The sequence below is a fragment of the Thunnus albacares genome, chromosome 8 (assembly GCF_914725855.1).
Source record: "Thunnus albacares chromosome 8, fThuAlb1.1, whole genome shotgun sequence".
NCBI classification, from domain to species: domain Eukaryota; kingdom Metazoa; phylum Chordata; class Actinopteri; order Scombriformes; family Scombridae; genus Thunnus; species Thunnus albacares.
In genome coordinates, this window is record NC_058113.1 from 9,048,354 (window position 1) to 9,067,545 (window position 19,192).

Here is a 19,192-nt window from a genome sequence, read left to right on the forward strand (position 1 = left end):
CAGAAAGGATATGTCCACATGAGTAATGACATAAAGCAAAATGAATTTTGAAACAAATTTGTCAAGGGAAGCAAGTAATTGCTTCCCCATTGCACAGTATATCTATCAGGATCCAAATCTAGGTGAGTCTCAACCAGTCTGGCTATCTGCAACTATAACTCAATAATACCGTGTTGGATATTCCAGAGTATATTAAGTTTGTCCAGCACTAACAGAACAGTGCTCGTTCTCAAAGCTTGGTCACCCACTGCACGTAGCCCTGTGTGTTTGATGCCCTGATGTGTAATGTATGCTGACAAAATGAGTTTCCTGATAAATGTCTGAGATGATTGAGCAACACTATCAGAGCTGAGATTTGTCTCAGGAAAACATCATTTAAAATCAAATAAATTTAGATAAAGACGGTTAAGTGGCCTTTAACTAACCCCATTTCCCATGAACTCAAATGTCACAGCTCGACAAAAGAGTAGAGCATTGGTGAGAAAAGTGACTTCTGTTAATTCAGACATTAACACAGTCATGTAATAACAACAGAACAGAGAAGACTGAATGGTGTAGAGTCTTTTAGACAGCAGAGGTTACATCTCAAGAGTTGAAAAACTGACTTTAGACAAGAGTGTTTGTGAATACAATACTGACAAAACCAAGTTACAATGTATCTGCACTGCCATGCCAGTAAATTTTCATGGCAGCTGTAGTTTTCTGTATGCTAAAAAAATCATTGTTGTTTAAAGGGGACATATTATGCATATTTACAGGTCTATATTTTTAATCTGGGGCTCTACTGGAATATCTCTGCATGATTCACAGTTCAAAAAACTCCTTATTTAACTCATACTGACCTTTTACACAGCCCTTCAGTTCAGCCTCTGTCTGAAACCCCCCCCCCCCCCCAACTCACAGCATGGTTAAAAACTGCAGTTGGAAACAGTAAGCGAACAGTGGTCTCCTGCAGTAAAGTCCAGTTCCTCCAGCAAAGTCCAGTTCTTGCCATCTATTTATCTAGCCATCCACCCAACCCGCCACCTCTGAATATGGAAATTTGACACCTTATCTACACATCAGTCATTGGTCTCACAGTGTCTCTTTCAGATTTTGTGGGAGTTCTATAGAAGTTTATCGGACTACCCTGCATGTTGAAAAATAAGGCTAAAGGGGTACCCAGTTCGTTAAAAAGTGACCAAGCTTCGCTATGTGACAAGGTATCATGGGACTGCAGGCTGTTTCCTGAGACCTCTTAGGGATCATTGGGTTGATTTGATGCCAGGAATTGCACTCCACTGGTGTGTAATCAACTAAAACCAAACTCTCAGGGGAATCCAACTGGTGGGAACCTCCACTGTTATTTTCTTTCTGTTGGCCACAACCCATTGTGTCAGTGAGGGAGGTGAGGGTTGTTTTGTATCAGTAAGGCTGAAGAAAAAGCTCCTTTTATAGAAGTGAAGGCCTCAGTGAGATGTGAAAACAATTTTTTTGGGGAGATTTTCATTCCTGAGAAAACACATAAGAATTTTAAAAAATGCAAAGCAGGTTTCATTTATGGAATAAAGAGATTTCTTCAAGGAAATGACACAGAGTTTAATATAATTATATAATATAAGTAGCACTGCATAAAGACACAATCAAAAGCCTGGATATATTTCAAAATAACATCCAGATATAGAGCCTTAACAGTTCTTCACATGTTGCATTTCAAGCACAGAGATTCATCCCCCCACCCCACCCACCCCAATATATCTGGTAAATTATTTGACTTCAATGGCACTGCTGAAGTAATACGAGAAGAAGGCTGAAAAGACACATCCAGACAACCTCAGTAAAACACATGAAGCTGAAAATCTGTACAAGCAGCAATTTCATAGCAATATCAACACTGTTACGCTTTGATTCATATTTTCCCTGCCTTGTTTCTCAGTAATAATGTTATACTTCATATTTTTTAAATAGTAATTAAAGACATGTACATTGTAATTTATTTCTAACTGCCTCTCAGAAACAAAGCTGTAACCTCCTCAATCCCATCCTCTTGTCATCCCCGTGTGCTTACATATATGAAGTATAGATACGCTGTTACATTTTTTATTGATACCCCAAATATGCTAATGTAATTGTGGGCTGTAATCTAAAGTGTTAGAAAATTAAACAATGCATTTCCTGCTGAAAAAAATATGTTTTTGTTCATGTGCTCTTTACATGGGTATTTTGAAGGAAACAACACTGTTTGTGATCCACATCTGTATCATTTGCCAGAGAAATTCCATTCATTCACATTGCCAGGCAGTGTGTGTGAGCCATAATCCCACCAGTAATTAGCCACGTCCCTCACATTTCCCGGATTGAGATTCCATGAAAAAGTCCCATTTAAAAACATTCCACGAGTCCTGTGTGGCATGAATGAGCATCACCATCTGTACAGTCAGCATATAGTGAGTAAAGTCATCAACTGCACCGCTTCTGCTCTCTGGGAATAATCCTTGGCTCTCACATCTGAAGTCCTCGCTGACAGGGGGGATGAGTCTGCTGATTAAACTGATTAATTCCACCTCTCTGTTTTAAGTTAGTGTTAATCAGTCATATCAACTGCTGCAGTACAAACCCTGCAGCAGACTCCCTTTCCTCCCTGGCACACAGTTGCCTATTCTGCTGAAAATCCCCTCTTAACTTCACTTGGAATCCTTTTCAAGCAAAAAGTGAGTTAAGAGATGCAACATGTTCCTGCAAAAAGTCCACATTTTCCAAAGATGTACACACAATACTGTAGGTCCAACTTAATGGTCTCATATTGTTTTGTTTTAATGATTTTGTTTTACTGAGGTAAAGCTGCTGTGTGTAGGCTTGGCACATTACATACATATGGCATACAACATATTCCACAGGATCTCCTGTAAGACTGTTTTCATGGGTAGAAAAATGGCTACCAGAAAGGGTACAAAACAATCATCTTAACGAGCTTTACATATCTAACTGCCTGGCTCAGTCATACAGCACAGCACAATCTGAAAACTGTTAATATAGCATAACAGCCACATATAGAGGGAGGCTTTCACAGGCAGTATGTGAATACCAGCTTCAGCGTCCATAAATATTTACAACCAAATGTACTTAAAATACAAGCTTGAGTGCAATAGCAATGTTTTTTTTTCTTATCTACAGTGGCAAAGCGGCAAGTTACTTGAAAAATGTAGTCCATCACTCATACATTATTTTCATTGCTCAGCAGCACAGCTCTGACTGGCTCTCTAACAACTCCAAACTCCAAAACCAACTCCAAATCCTCTGTATTTAACATGTGTAGAAGTAGAAACTGAGTTATTGTAGTTTAACAAGCTGCCAGCTCACTCTTTGGAGGCGCTGACTTTATTATATTTCTCTTTTGACATTTTTAGAGAAACCAGGAGCCACATTTCTTCTCTTTCCATAGAGGATAGCCAGAGCTTTACAGAGATTAGTGTACTAACTCTAACGTAATTCCTAAATTTGAAATTGGGGTCACTTACACTAATTGTTCCTAGAAAACATTCTCTAACAAACTATAAAATAATGCATTAGCCTACTTCCCATCACTGTTCTTCAGACCGAAAAGACACATTCAAACAACCAGGTGTTGTGTTAATGCAGATGTTGTGACCCAACATAAAAAGTCTGCCAATTAAGATTTTTAATACTAACACTACCTTTCATATTTTAAATGTATTAACTTATAAATATATCAATGTATTTTGTCTACAATCAAATGACTTTTACTTTAGAGCGAATGTCATTTACCTGAGTTTCAAATTCCCCAGTTTTGAACAAAGAGATGTAGGAAACATAGACTGATCGAACAGAGTAATCATGTCTTGCAGCCACAGTGGCTTTATCTCAGCTAGTCCAGGTATAATGAACAGCGCTTATGTGGAAAAAGTATAGCTGTAGCAATATCCAAGCAACACCCACATCACAAAAATCAACACCCACTCATGTCTGATTGTTGTCACTATGTCCTTACAATAAGTGACAATGTTTGTGATGTTGCAATGTGACATTTGTCATAATTCATTTTCATGTCACAATCCACACCTTTTCAGTCAAACATTGGTGCAGTTAGTTGAGGGTGGAGTGTCCACCTTGCTGCGGATCTCCTTGATGTCGTTGAGCGGCGAGTCACTGGAACCGATCTGGCATTTGAACACTTGCTTGTAAGCCTTTCTGAAGTTCTCTGACAGGAAGGCGTAGATGACCGGGTTGACAGACGAGTTGCTATACGCCAGGCAATGGGCAGCCACCCGTAACACAAAGGAGGCCTGGTTCAGTGGGAAGGTCCCGAACTCCACCCAGAGGTGAACGACGTGATGAGGGAGCCAAGACAGGCAGAACACCACCACCACCACCAGCACCGTCTGAGCCGTCTGGGATCCACAAAAGAGGAACAGAAAGGGGTAGGGAAGATATTAAGTCAGTGCCCTCAGGGACAACAGTGATGACATTTACATGCTGTATTAAGGACTGTTTAAGTCTTATTCAGGATAAAAGAATAAAATATGTTTTGAGAGGTTGGTGACATGGAGAACTTCCTGCTGCTGCTCTGTTATTATTCTGTAGTACTATTCTAGGGTGCTACTAAACGTTGCCATACACTCTGTTGATGGAGTACACATTAACCTATACATTATATAAAGTTAATGATTTTTTTGTATTATTTTCAAAACTCAGCAGCAGAAAAATACACATTTATTCACCTGATATACCTACACAAATGTTGTGGAATTGCTGCTAAAACACTGGACACAAACACAGAAATAAAAGCATAGACACTGGTTGATCTGAAGATTAATGAAATTATTATTGATCAATAAGGAGACAGAACTCACACAAAGCGAATCATTCCTCTGTCTCACTATAAAAAGCCAAACTGACCTTTTTATAGTCTTTAGAGACAAAGAAATGATCATCGTTTGGTCAATTCATATCAACTTATGAATTACATTCAATGGCAAACAGCAATGAGATACATTTACATGCACATGTATGTTAACTAGGAGCCACATCACCTAAAGACACAAATCAAGGAAGAGCCTCAAGCCATATGTGGCCTTTGACCTTTCAACATGTCTTGTTTATTCCAAGACACAGAATGGTACCTTATTTGGGCCTAAGCCAGGATGGAAAGAGAGGAGTGTGGGCCTCCTAAGGCACATTCCTTCTCTCAGGAACATGCACACATTAGCAAAGGAGAGAAGTAATGATTATCTTTACATGTTTCTGCACATTAAAATGATAAGACAATCCTTTGGTCTTTGATAACCTTTACACAAACTTCGGTATAGTACTTAAACTACACTGAGTTAATGGTATTTAGGTATTATAGAGCCTGGTGTATGCTAAAGTGTTAGCTTGCAGCCAACAATCTAACAGGGATAACTACATGAATGATTCCTGTGTCATTTTGTCATTATTTTGCAGCAAAGTTGGGCAACAGGCCAGACTTCCAAAATATTTTCCAAAATATTTTCCTTACAAATGCAAGTCTACTATTCACTGTACTTTTAGCTTTGTTTTGGTTTCCACCAACTTCCGAGAAACATAGCAGGCTCTTAATACTCCACTTCTTACCAGCTAGTGGCTAACTTTGTCTGCTGGCTGTTTGGTGCTAGTCAAGTAGTGTAGATTTATCATAGTTTTTCCACTGAAAACAGATGTTTTCTGTTTTTGTCTCAGCTGAAATTGAAGTTGATAATAAGAGAGTTGTGGGCTGGAAAAACCAAAACAATAAGCTAATAGATGCAAAAACACACCTTAGGGCCGAAGGAAACTACAGACTTGGTAATAATTTTCTATGGGTTTGTTACTATGAGCAACCCCCTTCACATTTCACATAGTCATTTGATCTATTGTCAATATTTAAAATATTGATTAGTGCAGCTTTAAATTGATGGCATAAACATTAGCTGTATTGCAGTTCCTTCTTAAACCAATAAAAACTGTAGACCCATTTGTATGCAATTTCATACCCATTTAGGACCTCATAAAATCTTTAATTGTATTGCATTACACTGACCAGTAATGTAAAGTATCCTATTGACATTTCACTCAGCAAATACAGCTGCAATTATGTAAATTTATGTTAGGTTATATGACCCTCTAATCAGAAGGTCATGATGCAAACGATCATACATACTACTGATTCACTCATACAGTATGTACATAGTGTGGGTGGTTGAAGTGAGAATATGGGAAGATTTGTCTCATCTATACATCTAATTCCAATACGTCTACAGAGCTGAACATTAAGCTAACAGAGACTCTGTAAGACTATCATTCTTTAAATCCTGAGGCTTGTTAGGCCTTGAGCTTTTATACTAATGATAATGACAAGAATGTGAAAAAAAACTACAACCTTGTGGAATAAATGGTAAGAGTGCCTGGAAAATGGCAGAAGACCTCGCTGCACTTGTTCCACTGCTATAAGCATGAACATCACACATGCTGTCTTGCAGCTGGTACCTGATTCCATTGATTGATTAAGGCTTTTCTGAGAACAGAAAAGAATCAAGACTCAAGGATTCACTTACTCATAGTTCTAAATACATGCAGTGAAGATAGATAATAGGCCTGCAAACATGTATTCATTTAACACTTACTAAGGAACTGGTGGCTCATGTGTCACTAATATCCATGGAGAAAACTTGCACAATATGTACAGTTATAACACAAAGATATGCCTGGCAATGTTGTGATAAAAAAGAGTGGCAAGTGGCCACCAGTTGATCATATAGTATACCAGACAAGCAAAATAAGTTACGCTTTAACATGATGTACTGAAAAGTATCAATTTGTTTCAAATAAAATGTGATAACTTAATGTGGAAAGTATGGCAAACCAATTTTAGGTCATGTCTAAGAGGAAAGTGGTGGTGGATGTTATTACTTCAGGCAAGACTATCAGTAAAGCAAAGGCTACAGCTGGGAAGTGTCATTATAAAAAACTAATTACATGCTGCCTGATCTGCAAAGCTGCTCCACTGCATTTCTAGGTAGCAAGTGGATTTATTCCAGAGCTAATTAGTTCACATTGCAGAAAATAAAAATGCAGAGGAGAGGAGCCTGAGATTATTTAGAAATGCTGCTTTATATTTCGTTTTGTTCAAGGAAAGTTACAAATGTTAGATTAAACATGCCAAAACATGTCCAGTACTGTACATGTTCCTAATATTTCCCACTAAATTCCCCATGGATAAAGTCCTCCAAATTAAATTATAACATATGTTGTTGGTCCATGCCCTCAAGAACAACACATATGGAGGACAGTCTCTAGATAAAACATTTTTTCCACAGTGTTAAACATTGTTCCATATCAATTTTGCTATCTGCTTGTTCACGTCACAATTATATTGAGTGAAATACTCTGAGATGCAATAATTTATGTCTGCACTTTTATACCAGGCAGAAAAAAATGTCTTGTGTGTTTTTTACACATTTCCCTGAATTGAGAATTACTGCACTCCAAAACTATAGGATTTTCATGGAGAACTACATTTCTGATCACTTCTTTGACTAAAATAGAGATTAATTCTCTCTTTCAGAACTGTATTCATGTCCATGTGGAAAACCATGCCCAAAAAGTGTAGGCTCAAAAAGTCAAGTCGAAGAATGAGAGATACTAACAATCATGAAAAGGCCCTAACTGTCATGAAAAAACATGAAAGGCCTTCTCTAGAGCCAGTATTTGGTTTGTCCCTTCTGGGCTACTATAAAAACATGGCAGTGCAACCTGGCGGCCTCCATGGAAGGGGACCCGCTCCTTATGTAGACATAAAGGGCTCATTCCAAAGTAACAAAAACACAATTCTTATTTTCAGGCAATTATACACTAACGAAAACATACTTATGAAAATTATATTCCATTTCTGTCAAGTCTATTCCGCTAGATGGCACTAAATTCTACACACTGCACCTTTAATACATGTGTAGCATGAACATCAGAAAAAAGTCAATATATGAAAGACCATGGGCAAGGTAACAAGGTTATAATCTGATTTCTATTAAACTAAATACAAGGAGTAAACTTTTCAACTCTGTATCGAACTGAAATAAATTAATCACAGGTTTGGCTGTAGCCTAACCTTTACTCTGAACAGCAGTACTATAATAATAATGACATGTCGGTGCAAATGTTTGCACAGTCTGATGAAATGTTTTATGATCATCATTTCAATTTTAGAGCTTCCCACAGTCAAGTGTTATATTGATTAGTGTTACAATAAATGTGTAATGGAACTGCATCCTATCGATCATATTTGAGATAAATGTCACTGACTGGATTATATCCACTTTGAAATGAAAGGTCAATATTGGCCTGAGATTACAGCCAAACCCTGACACACACACACATACACACAGAAGCCAGAGAGAGGTTCCCACAGTTTTAGTAGAGCAGTATGTTGGTAGCAGTGCTTTGTTTGCACAGCCTCCATAACACATTCATATCTTCACCTCATACCCCTGGAAGCCATCAGTTAGGCTAATATAAACAGCAGCATTGCCACAGACAGAGAAAACTAATACAAATTCTTGTCTTTCTGCCTCTTCTGTTGCTTCACTTGTCAAAAAGCTGTTATTTGTTCACTGTTGTTCAAATGCTTTGAATAATTGATTAACAGCTGTCAAGATTTATTTTTGATATTGAAATATTAACCTTACAATGCTCCATCTCCTTAGTTAACATTTTAAACTGTCACAGTTCAGTAATGTGTTCAAGTGATCAAAGTCAAAGTTGGATATCAGGACCTAAGGCAAGCTTTTCTCCTCAGAGGAAAAAGAAAACACCATAAAAAGCATTAACATTCAAAATTGCTCTGCAATTCAGGACTCATTTCATTGTTTGGTATTTGCTATTTTCTTAAATAACTAGCTACAGCACATGTAGACATGTAAAGCTGTGTTCAAAATATTTCAGCCATGTAAAATGTCAGTGATAATCATCAGGAGTCAGTATGTCGGAATCAAAGTGGATGAAATTGTTTTGCAATAATAATCAGCAATCATATTATATCGTATCAGGCACATTAAGTGTGTTTACATGCTCATAAGTATCCAAGTTTTGAGTCTTATCCTGGTTTTGATCATATTCAAGATATGATGTTTACATGGAACATGAGAAGCCTGGGTATTCATTTCCCTTGGTAGATGATTCTAACAGGGCAGTATGGTGGTACAGTGGTTAGCACTGTTGCCTCACAGCAAGAAGGTACTAGGTTAGAACCTAAGAACCTAGAGCCTAGTACCTGAGGCCTTTCTGTGTTTAGTTTGCATGTTCTCCCCGTGCCTGCATGGGTTTCCTCTGGGTGCTCAGGCTTCCTTCCTCCCCCAGGCTGTGACTCTAAATTGCCCATAGGTGTGGATGTGAGTGTGAATGGTTGTCTGTCTCTATGTGTCAGTCCTGGTGTACCCTGCCTTTCGCCTATCACCACCATAAATCAATATTTACACTATAGGTATCTGTAGCAGGGCTCCTGTTAACCCCTTGTGTCAAGTATGAATCCAGCTTAAGAGTGTAAACCTGGTGATGTCATCACTGGGCTTTCATAAAGTCTTTAAGGAAGTACAGTAGTAAATCACTGGTGCATTCCTTTGATTCTGTCAGGTAGGATCGTAACACTCAATTACTGACACTCAAATGGGCATCTCTGTCAGAAATAAGCAGTTTGATCTCTGAGGCATTAGCTGTCCCCATTCTTTTTACAGATTCTGTAAAACAATTTCAAGACTAATATTCATTTTCATAATTATCCATAATCATCTGTGTGCTCCGTCTGGATGCCTGACTGACTCATATCATTTCTGGCTTTTTAACTTCTCTCTCCATTTAAAAACATTATTGCTTGCCAAGTAAAATGAACTCAAACGTTCTGTATCCCCAAGGGCATTAACCAGGAGCCATGGTAAATAAGGCTTTGACACAAGAATTTTTACAACCAAAAATCAATGATACTTCATATTTCCTTTATCTGAACAGGACATTAAACCTGAGAGGGAAAGAGATTTATTTGAAATGAATTTGGCTTTTGAGATTGCCTCATTTGACTTTTGGAGGCAAACTTTTGGTGCCTGGGGGTGATAGGAAGTTTGTCAACAGTAGATGTATTTCACAACACCAGTGGGAGTAACCTTGCTCTTCCCATCTGTCGTTGTATTTCACAGGCCTGGTGGTGAGCTGCTGAGACCCAAATATAACACACAAATTATCGATTAAACACTTATTTGAACAAATTCCCTTGCTTTCCACCAAGGCCATGTGTGGCCCACTGCCATTTATTTATTTGTCTCCTTTGAGTTTCATCTATTCTGGAAAGCACCCCTCGTGTGACATATCTGCTAATATTTTGAGACAGCAAATAAAAAGAGCTTGCAAACATGACAACAACTTATAATTAATTGATAACAATACTATTTTGATTTGATTCAGCACAATCATGATTTTTCTTTCAGATAACCTTGTTTAGGCTGCCTGTATCTCCCCATTTCCAATCTTAATGCTGAACCAAGCTAACCACTGCTGATGGTAGCTTCATATTGAACAGACAGACATGAAGGATATCGATCTTCTCATCTACAGAACTCTCAGCCAAAAAAGCAAAAAAGGCTATTTCCTTAGACATCAAACTCCTTTAAGTATGAACCTTGGTCAGTGAAAAATGGATTATGAGGACTATAATCCATATTATGCACACATAATAACATCACACTAATCATTGTGGCCAAATTGGTGACAGCTAGGTGACATTGTTGCATCATCAGACCAGCAATCAAATCAAAGTGAGACAGTTATGGTGTGCTGAGTTAAAACAAGTTAATCTCTGCAGCAGAACACCCAGGTTGGCTTTTTACCGCATCTCACAGAATTGCCAAGTCTAATGCATTGACCGTGAGCCTCACAAATTTGACACTTTTCACATGCTCTCATGCCACATGTCCATTTTCTCACGCAGTGAAAAACAAATTCATGACTGATAAAGTTGGGGCACGAAAAAGAGGACACTGACAGCACGCAGACAGACAAGACAGAGCAGCACAGCACATGCAGACATTAGTGAGAGTGAGTTACTAGGCTTATGGGGATGTTCTGAGTCTCTATCGCCCTGAAACTTTCTTGTTAACCAACCAACTACTATTTTAGGCTATGGAATATTTTTATGAATACAAATTCAAATATGAAATAGCCATTCTTTTAATAATCATTTCCTGTCCTGATCCATTCCTGACACTGTTCTTGACGCATTCTTGGTTTTCATAGCACCCTCAATCTAACCAATCTAGACTCGTGCACATGTCCGTTTCTTGACTTAATCCAAGAGGGTAGGTAACGTAGAAATGCAGAAATTTTGTTTTAAAATACAACAGGCCGATTGCTCGGGCTTCAGCTGCTACTTCAACGCACAGACAAATTAATACAGGCGTGAATGAGAATATACACCAACAACATTGACATTTGTCTAATTTTATGAATTCGTCAGGTGTTACTCAGGATCTGTCGTTGTAGAGCTGGCCTACGTAGAGCAAGGTTAGTAAAGTTATTGCAGCATTGCAGCACTAAACAAGGCCAGAGAGAGGTCGAGTGGGTCAATTTACCACGAATAATGCTCATTTTATTATGAACAAAAATAAGCACAACTGAAATACACACACAACCCTGACCTCCCAGCCCCACCCCATGGGAATAAATATCACTCCAAGCTGAAGTCAAACGTTGGCAGCCCTAATCTCAGCTACAAGGACGAAGAAGTAATACAAATGATAAAAATAATAAAGTAGCTGATCTACTAATGGTTTCCTAATGTACATGCATTATTCATTGTCCAGTGATTATACATGTAAAGTGCCTTGCTATACATTAATCTTGACAAGACATAAACAATACACACCCTCAACAAAACAGACATACTGCAAAGCGAACTCTAATTCTGGCACAGCTCCATACATGGATATTCATAAACAAGACTAGGTCAAAACCTAGCACACGGCTGGACAGTGTATGGTCAATGTGCAAAATTGTGGCCACTTTGTTACAAGGATAGTCAATGATAGTGTCTATAATGTGAATTCATGGATATTAAATGTTCTGCAATTTTCTGAAGTGGTCCCAGTAATATTTGTTGTTAAAGTGTACTGAAGTAGCATATCACATGACATGGTTAAGCTACATTTGAGTCACAAAAAAAGGTTATAAATGCAGTTGCAAGAACAATACTTTCCACTTGATGTTTGATTTAAAAGAGAAATAAAGTAAATTTTAATTTTAATTATAACTATTCTAATTATCTGTTAACTCCCCTGTTTCTATCTGCAGATGTCTGTAAACATCATCCATATGTTAGCATGCTAGGCTAACAGTCCATCAGCTGTGTGACTTTATACCTGCGCCATGACATCTTTCAGAGTACAAAAACACAGTAGACACACCTGTCACCTGCCCAGCACAGTGCTGTGAAACACTGCAGCTACACCTTATTCTTATACAGTCTATGGGCTACACACAGAACGGCACGGCCATGCTAACTAGCTCATAGCCACCATGCAGGGTGCTCCTGTCAGTGTCAGAGCCTCCATGTAAGACACTTCGGCTGGTAAATGTGTGTTTTTAAAACTTATTTCGGGACTAGTGATCTGCGCTCGGGGCTCTGCTGTAAACACCCCCTGAGGACATAATTGAAACCGTTAGCACCAATTCATTTTGAAAGTGCAGTGGTCAATGGGGAAACTCCAACACTGGACTGGCCGACCAATAATGTAACTTTATCACTCAGTCAGTTAGTCAGTGACAGACAGACATTTTAGGGTTATACGGCTGGTCTGTAGCTGGTCCAGCCAAAAAGTAAATGTGCATGTTTGTGCAGTTTTAATGCAGTTTCATGTGATATTACTTTTTTTTTTAGCAGGATTACAAAGTTTGTATGTTTTTCATTGCTGAATATTTATGTGCAGACTGTCTCTTCTGACATATAGTATTGTGCAAAAGTTTTAGGCACTAAAAGTAAAGTGAGAATGCTTACAAAAATATTGCTATAAATTGTTTTAATTTATCAATTAACTTACAAAGTTGAGTAAACAGCAGAAATCTAAATGACATCAACATTTGCTGTGAGCAGCTTTGCCTTTAAAACAGCAGCAGTTCTCCTCCGTACACTTTAACTTTCATGGTAACTTGCAGGCAGGTTGTTGTAACCACCATGGAAAAAGAATGTTCTTCTGTGGATTTATTATTTAGGCCATCTCAGGTGCTTCTTTATGTAATCGACTCCATGATGTTGAGATCAAGGCTCTGTGGGGGCTTTACCATACCATCTGTTGCAGGACTCATCATTCCTCTTGTTGCTGAAAATAGTTATTTATGACTCTAGCTGTGTGCTTGGGAAATTGTCATGTCATTAATAAATTTGGGATCGATGAGACACCTCTCTGATGATATTGCAAAATGGATAAGAATCTAAACATCTAAGGTGCCTAAAACTTTTCCACAGTACTGTAGGTTATAGTTTAACAGTAGCTAATGGGGTAATTTATGTGTCTGAGTTTAATCCACTGTTTGCTAACTGTTTATCACAAAGCTGTCAGTTTAACATTCCCCCTGTGCATTAGTTAAACTGATCTGCACAGTGATCACAACACAGTAAATCATCAGAATATCTGAGATTCCTGTTTGACCTTCCACTGTTGTTTTAAGCCTCATGTAATAAAGCATGTATGCAGGGAGGTACACATCAGCCCCTCCCCTCCCAGCTGACCATAGTCTGTACTCCTGGTATCATAGTATAGCACACGGCAGTTGTCAGATGTACTGCTAAACTGACCAGCTGTGAAGAACAATGGACAGACAGAGAGACAGAACAGCAATCCAGCAGGTGACAGCAGATAACTGGCACTCTGGGAAGCTAAATGACCTGAATAATGAAGACTAGATGGCAGTTTGATTGCACAGTGCCTTTTGGCCACTTTTCTCGAGTGTGGCAGTTAACAATAAGCACTATAGCATAAAAAATAATTATTTTGTCTCTAAGGGAAAAAAACAAACAGAGACGATGGAAATAGTTCCCTCTGACTGGCTGTTGAATTAAAGGAAATAACAAAACACACAGCCTTGTAGCCGCGTTGAATAATGTGTGTGGGACTTTGGGTCAGTGTTGCTCTGATATATATCTTCCTAAAGGCCAAGAACACTGACTTCTGCGTCGAATCATAGCCTGTGTCAGCAGAGGAGAAGGCTGCAGCTTAGTGAACCGTGAAATGCACTGATCTGGATAGATAGAGAATATTTCCATAAAGGTGCAATTTAGACACAAGCTGTGCAGGCTTTTTCTTAAAAGCTTTGTAAAGGTTGACATCATTAATCTTTATAATTATCATCATGATGGCAGGTAATGGTATATTACTCAATCCAAGAGTGCAGGAGGTCAAGTTTAAGTGGAAATTTATAGCACGGTAGTATTTTCAGTGATTTAAGAATTATTTTAACTACAGAAAACCTGGCCCCTCACTTTGTTTCATGTCACAGCCAGAATTCCTTCAAATTAATGCAATTCAGCAATAATTCAACAGGTAACAAGTCACTCAATCTCTCTATCTGGTATATTTATTCAGTTTTTGTAACTGATTAAGTCAGCCAAGTTTGCACACAAGGCTGTTATCTATGTACCCCAGCCACCCCAGCCCTCCATAAGACTGGTTTAATACATACCTTTTTCTTTGATGCCTCTGACTTTTTGGACATATTTCTCAGTTTTTTGTGCAAGTGATTTAAAACCTGCAAGCAAAGAAAAAGGGGTAAGATATAGTTAGGAATCTTCAATCATTGCCATAATTATGAATCCATGTGAATTGGTTTTCTTACCTTTGCATAACAGAAGGAAATCAGCAGCAGGGGCAACACATAACCAAAAACAAACGTGCAAACCACATAGACTTTCTTCTGGTTTTGATCTGGCCACACTTCCCAGCAAAAAGTATGATTCTCTCCTCCATGAAAAATGTTCTGGTAATACATGATAGGCGCTGCCATGGCCAGAGAGAGTATCCAAATCACCACCACTCCGATCAAAGCATGCTTCGCTACCCTGATAGAGGAGGACTTTCTGGAGTGCACGATGGCAATGTATCGGTCCACGGACATGGCAGACAGAGTGAAGATGCTGACCAGCATGGACACAGTGAAGAAATAGTGGATGAATTTGCAAATAAAGGCGCCCAGGACCCACGTCGGCATCATGTAGATGGTGGACTGGAAGGGGATGCAGAAGAGCAGGTAGGAGAGGTCTGCTATGCTAAGGTTGAGGATGAATATATTGGTGGTGCTCCGTGGTTTCCCTGGTTTGCTCCGGGCCAGCACAGTGATCACCATGGAGTTGCCCAGCACCCCGAGCGTAAAGATGAGTCCGAAAACCAGCAGCGTGATGAAATTATCCGCGCCGATCCCGAATAAAAGTTTCTGGTCCTCTTCCTCCGCTCTGCTTAGGTTCCACGGCTCTTCGAAGAGCCAGGCAGACTCTGATAAGTTCATGATTTATTTTTCCCCTTAAGGTGAACTTGAAATGTTGCCAAATTGACCTATGGGAGGTTTATGTCCTGTTGCTGCTTCATGGCAGAGTTTTTAGAGCAGGGGTTTATGGTCCGGTGCGTTTCCATTAGCGCTCATGTAAGGATTATCTTTGCTCTCATGTGTCTCTACCTTAAGGTTTCACCAAATCCTGCGCGTTGGTCTTAGACATTACATTAGTAATTCGTATAAAAAATCTTGCAAATCAATCTAGTTGTCTGTAGAGCATTCATCAGTCGTGCCGCTGTGCGTCTTTGGAGTCTCTCCTGGTGCGCACCTGACGCGTCTGCGCACCGAGCGCGCTGATCCACTCTGTAGCCTATTTCTCTGCGTCTGGACCTTTTTCCTCTCATTGTAGCAGGGGCTGGGCTGTGCCATTCACGTCAGCACCCATTATACCACCTCCCAAGAAATTCTGAGACAAAAAAAAAAAAAAAAGATCTGGATGCGTTTTGTTCTTCACGTTTCAGAAACCATTGCTATACCTACAATTTGGATGCCAGGGGCCAATGTCATTTTCTTACTCATACTAGTTTTGACAGAGATTGGATGCAAATACTATTATGATATTCCGCATGGACTGTCAAAATTGCTCTGTACCACAAAACAATCTCACTTGGCAGTTTTATTGGCAGTCTATGATTGCCTTATTCGAGTTTTATTTCCCCCTGTGGTGAAATAAGCTCTCTAAAAACATTTTAAAAAATTAAGAAAAACATCAGTGGTGGGTTTTTGTGCTATCTGTGTTCGTTATTTCACTGACTATGTGCATGCAAGTAGACTATGCTATGTTTTTCATTCTTACGTATGGGCATAGATCTCGGTATGGACTAATCATCAATGTGATGCTGGATTGTCCCTTCCAATATTTTCAATATTTTCACCGATCTCACATAATCATCCACGTAATGTTAACGGTAAGATCTCTGCAGAGTTGCCAGATTTGTGTGTTTTCTGCAAAAAAAACGTGCGCTATTATGATAAAGAATGAAAGATGATATGGGGGGATACTCGACCTGATGATCTGGCAACCGTCAACTTCTAACTGTACACATTGTTGACTAGCAGCAGCTCGACAGCAGCAGCAGCAGCGGAGTCGGTGAGGTGGAGAATCTGAAGCTGTTAGTATGTATAGTTTAAATGTTCCAAACGACTTTACTGGACGAAACTAAGATCATTTGATATTATATTTCATTTCAGGCATTAGATGTTTTTTAACTAATTTGTGATTATTGCTCAGACAGGTTGTTTAATTAAACAGCTGTTGGTGAAAATTCCTCCTAAAAGCGAATTAAGACATCTGATTATTTTCAAAGAAGAACCAAAGTGTCAGTAACACTTGAGCTTAAGAATGTTCTGTAATCAGTCCAAACACTGATCTTTGAAATTAGTGGGAGAAATATTTACTATTTAATGTCATCTCCTCCTTTTTCCATAAGTGAGCACAGTTATTATTGCATAACTTGAGTTGTGTTGCCCAAATCTACAAACCAAAAGAAGGACAGAATCTCAGGTGAGGTTTGAAAACCTTACAACAGCGAGTTACAGTCTATATGTTATTTTTAAATATTATTTTTGGTTTCAGATTTATAGCTAAGTAATCTATTAATAAATATTAAATAAAATGTAAAAATCAGTCCTCAGAGAAAAAATCATGATACAAGTCTGGTTTCAGGCAAGTCAACAAATGCATATCCATAAGGTAAACATTCTGCAGAGTCAGGCTCTTTATGTGTGTATGTGTGTGCCTGTGAAAGAGAAAAGCGTGATAGAGACAAAGTACACATACACAACAGAAACATTTTAAATGATTCTTAGAAAAAACAAAAAGAACCAAAATATTTCTTATAAAGATGGCAAATATTTCTCACAAACAGCTGCAGGAATCCTAAGATTCAAAAATGGAAAATTCAGGAGTTCTTGAGCAAAGAGCGTGCTTTGGCCTCTCAAGATGTGCTGATTTCCCAGAAGACTGAAGGGTCAAGTCCAAGCTGAAGAGCTGTTGATGAAAATTTAATGTGTGAACTATTGGTTTATTGTTCACTGTGACGGAAAACCCACTGAGCTGAGCCTATTATGTCATGGTCTTCAGAAAACATGTGTTATTGCAATAATACAGCAATCATTTATCCACGGAGAGATCTGTAAGTCAGCAGCTGTCACTAATACTTTATTAATGTGCGCTAAGCTGGACACATGCTGTTAACTGATCCGATCAATCAGTAACACTACATGGTAGATCAGGGGTCTCCAACCTTTTTTCCTCTGACAGTTTATCTGACAAAATTAAAGAGCTACTCATGTTTTATTATTAACATTTATTCACATAGTTCTGAATAATATAACACTCACATTTTGTATCAAAACATCTTAAAATCAGCAGCATGTGAAGGTTTTTTTCTATATACATTTTCATGTGTCAAACTCACACTTAAATTCACATCATATTAATGTCATAGAAAGCAAAAGTGTACTTATTTTATTTGTCCTTATGTTCAGTCTGTCTACATATCACTGTATCACATGTTTCGTGTTTCACTTGCCGAATATAAAATGACAGTTTTGCTCTGAAAGCCTTAACATTTCTGATCATATCACATAGGTTTTTATCTTTACTTTGTAACTGTAGGTTCAAGTGATTCAGTTTCTCAGTTACATCCGTCAGAAACACAAGATCAAGTAGCCACTCAGCATCAGACAACAGGGTGGTATCCTCCCTTGATTCCATGAAAGCCGTGATTTCACTCAGCAAGGAAAGTAAGCACTGTAGTATCTTACCCCTGCTTAGCCACCTGATTGCAGTGTGGAGAAGGATATCCCCATATTCAGCAGAACATTCCTCCAGGAACAGCTTGAAGCTCCTATGTTGATTGGCCCTTGCTTGAATGGCATTGATCTTAACAACAGGTGTCATGACATGATCAAATACCATAACCTTCACATGTTAGCCTGTTGAATGAATGATACAATGATAGTTCAGAAATTTAGGAAAGTCCGGGTCCGCTTTGTTACTTTTGTTGTCCTTGAATAACGTTTCAGCCATTGCCAGGGCCGCCGACCCCAGGAGAACACCAGGTCAGTTGTCCCGGGTACAAAAGGGCCCTCCAACCTTTAAATAATGTGCTGGAATAATTTGTCAAAAATACATATTTATGAAAACTTTATGTAGTATTTGTGAGTTGCATAAATGCTTGTTATTTTTTATTATCCTAATTTTCCTTGACAAAGTCCTGTGAAAAGTTGCCATGGACTTTGGTGAAGTGGCACTCAACATTACATTTTTAACTGACTGAAACATTCGCACTGCAAATGAGACACAAACACTTGTTATTCACATTCATGAAAGAAAAAAAATCTTCATGGAAATAGTATAATTTTTGCCTTTTATCGGCCTGACTATTTTCTGCAGTCATTGTCAAATCTGGTGCAGGCCGCTAGCCTGCTAGCATCACCTAATATTAAGGTGTAACCAAACTTGACAGCAGTGTGACTCATTTAATTGACAGCTGTTTGGCAAATAATTATTTTGTGTCAGCAGTGGCAGGATGTCTGAATTTGATTGGATAGAAATTTAAACAGGTTTACCAAGTGACTGTGTTATCAAATTTATATACATATTCTTTGAACC

The 19,192-nt window shown here is 38.6% G+C and overlaps 1 protein-coding gene across 1 annotated transcript; it reads right to left on the reverse strand.

The window, feature by feature from the left end:
- Positions 1–1,732: 1,732 nt before the first annotated feature.
- On the reverse strand, positions 1,733–15,937 carry LOC122988161 (galanin receptor type 1-like). Its single transcript, XM_044360337.1, has 3 exons — positions 14,863–15,937; positions 14,710–14,775; positions 1,733–4,388 (listed from the first exon to the last, which is right to left on the reverse strand). Exons 1-3 carry the CDS (start codon positions 15,526–15,528, stop codon positions 4,068–4,070), a joined length of 1,053 nt encoding a protein of 350 aa, XP_044216272.1. The 5' UTR covers positions 15,529–15,937; the 3' UTR covers positions 1,733–4,067.
- Positions 15,938–19,192: the final 3,255 nt, after the last annotated feature.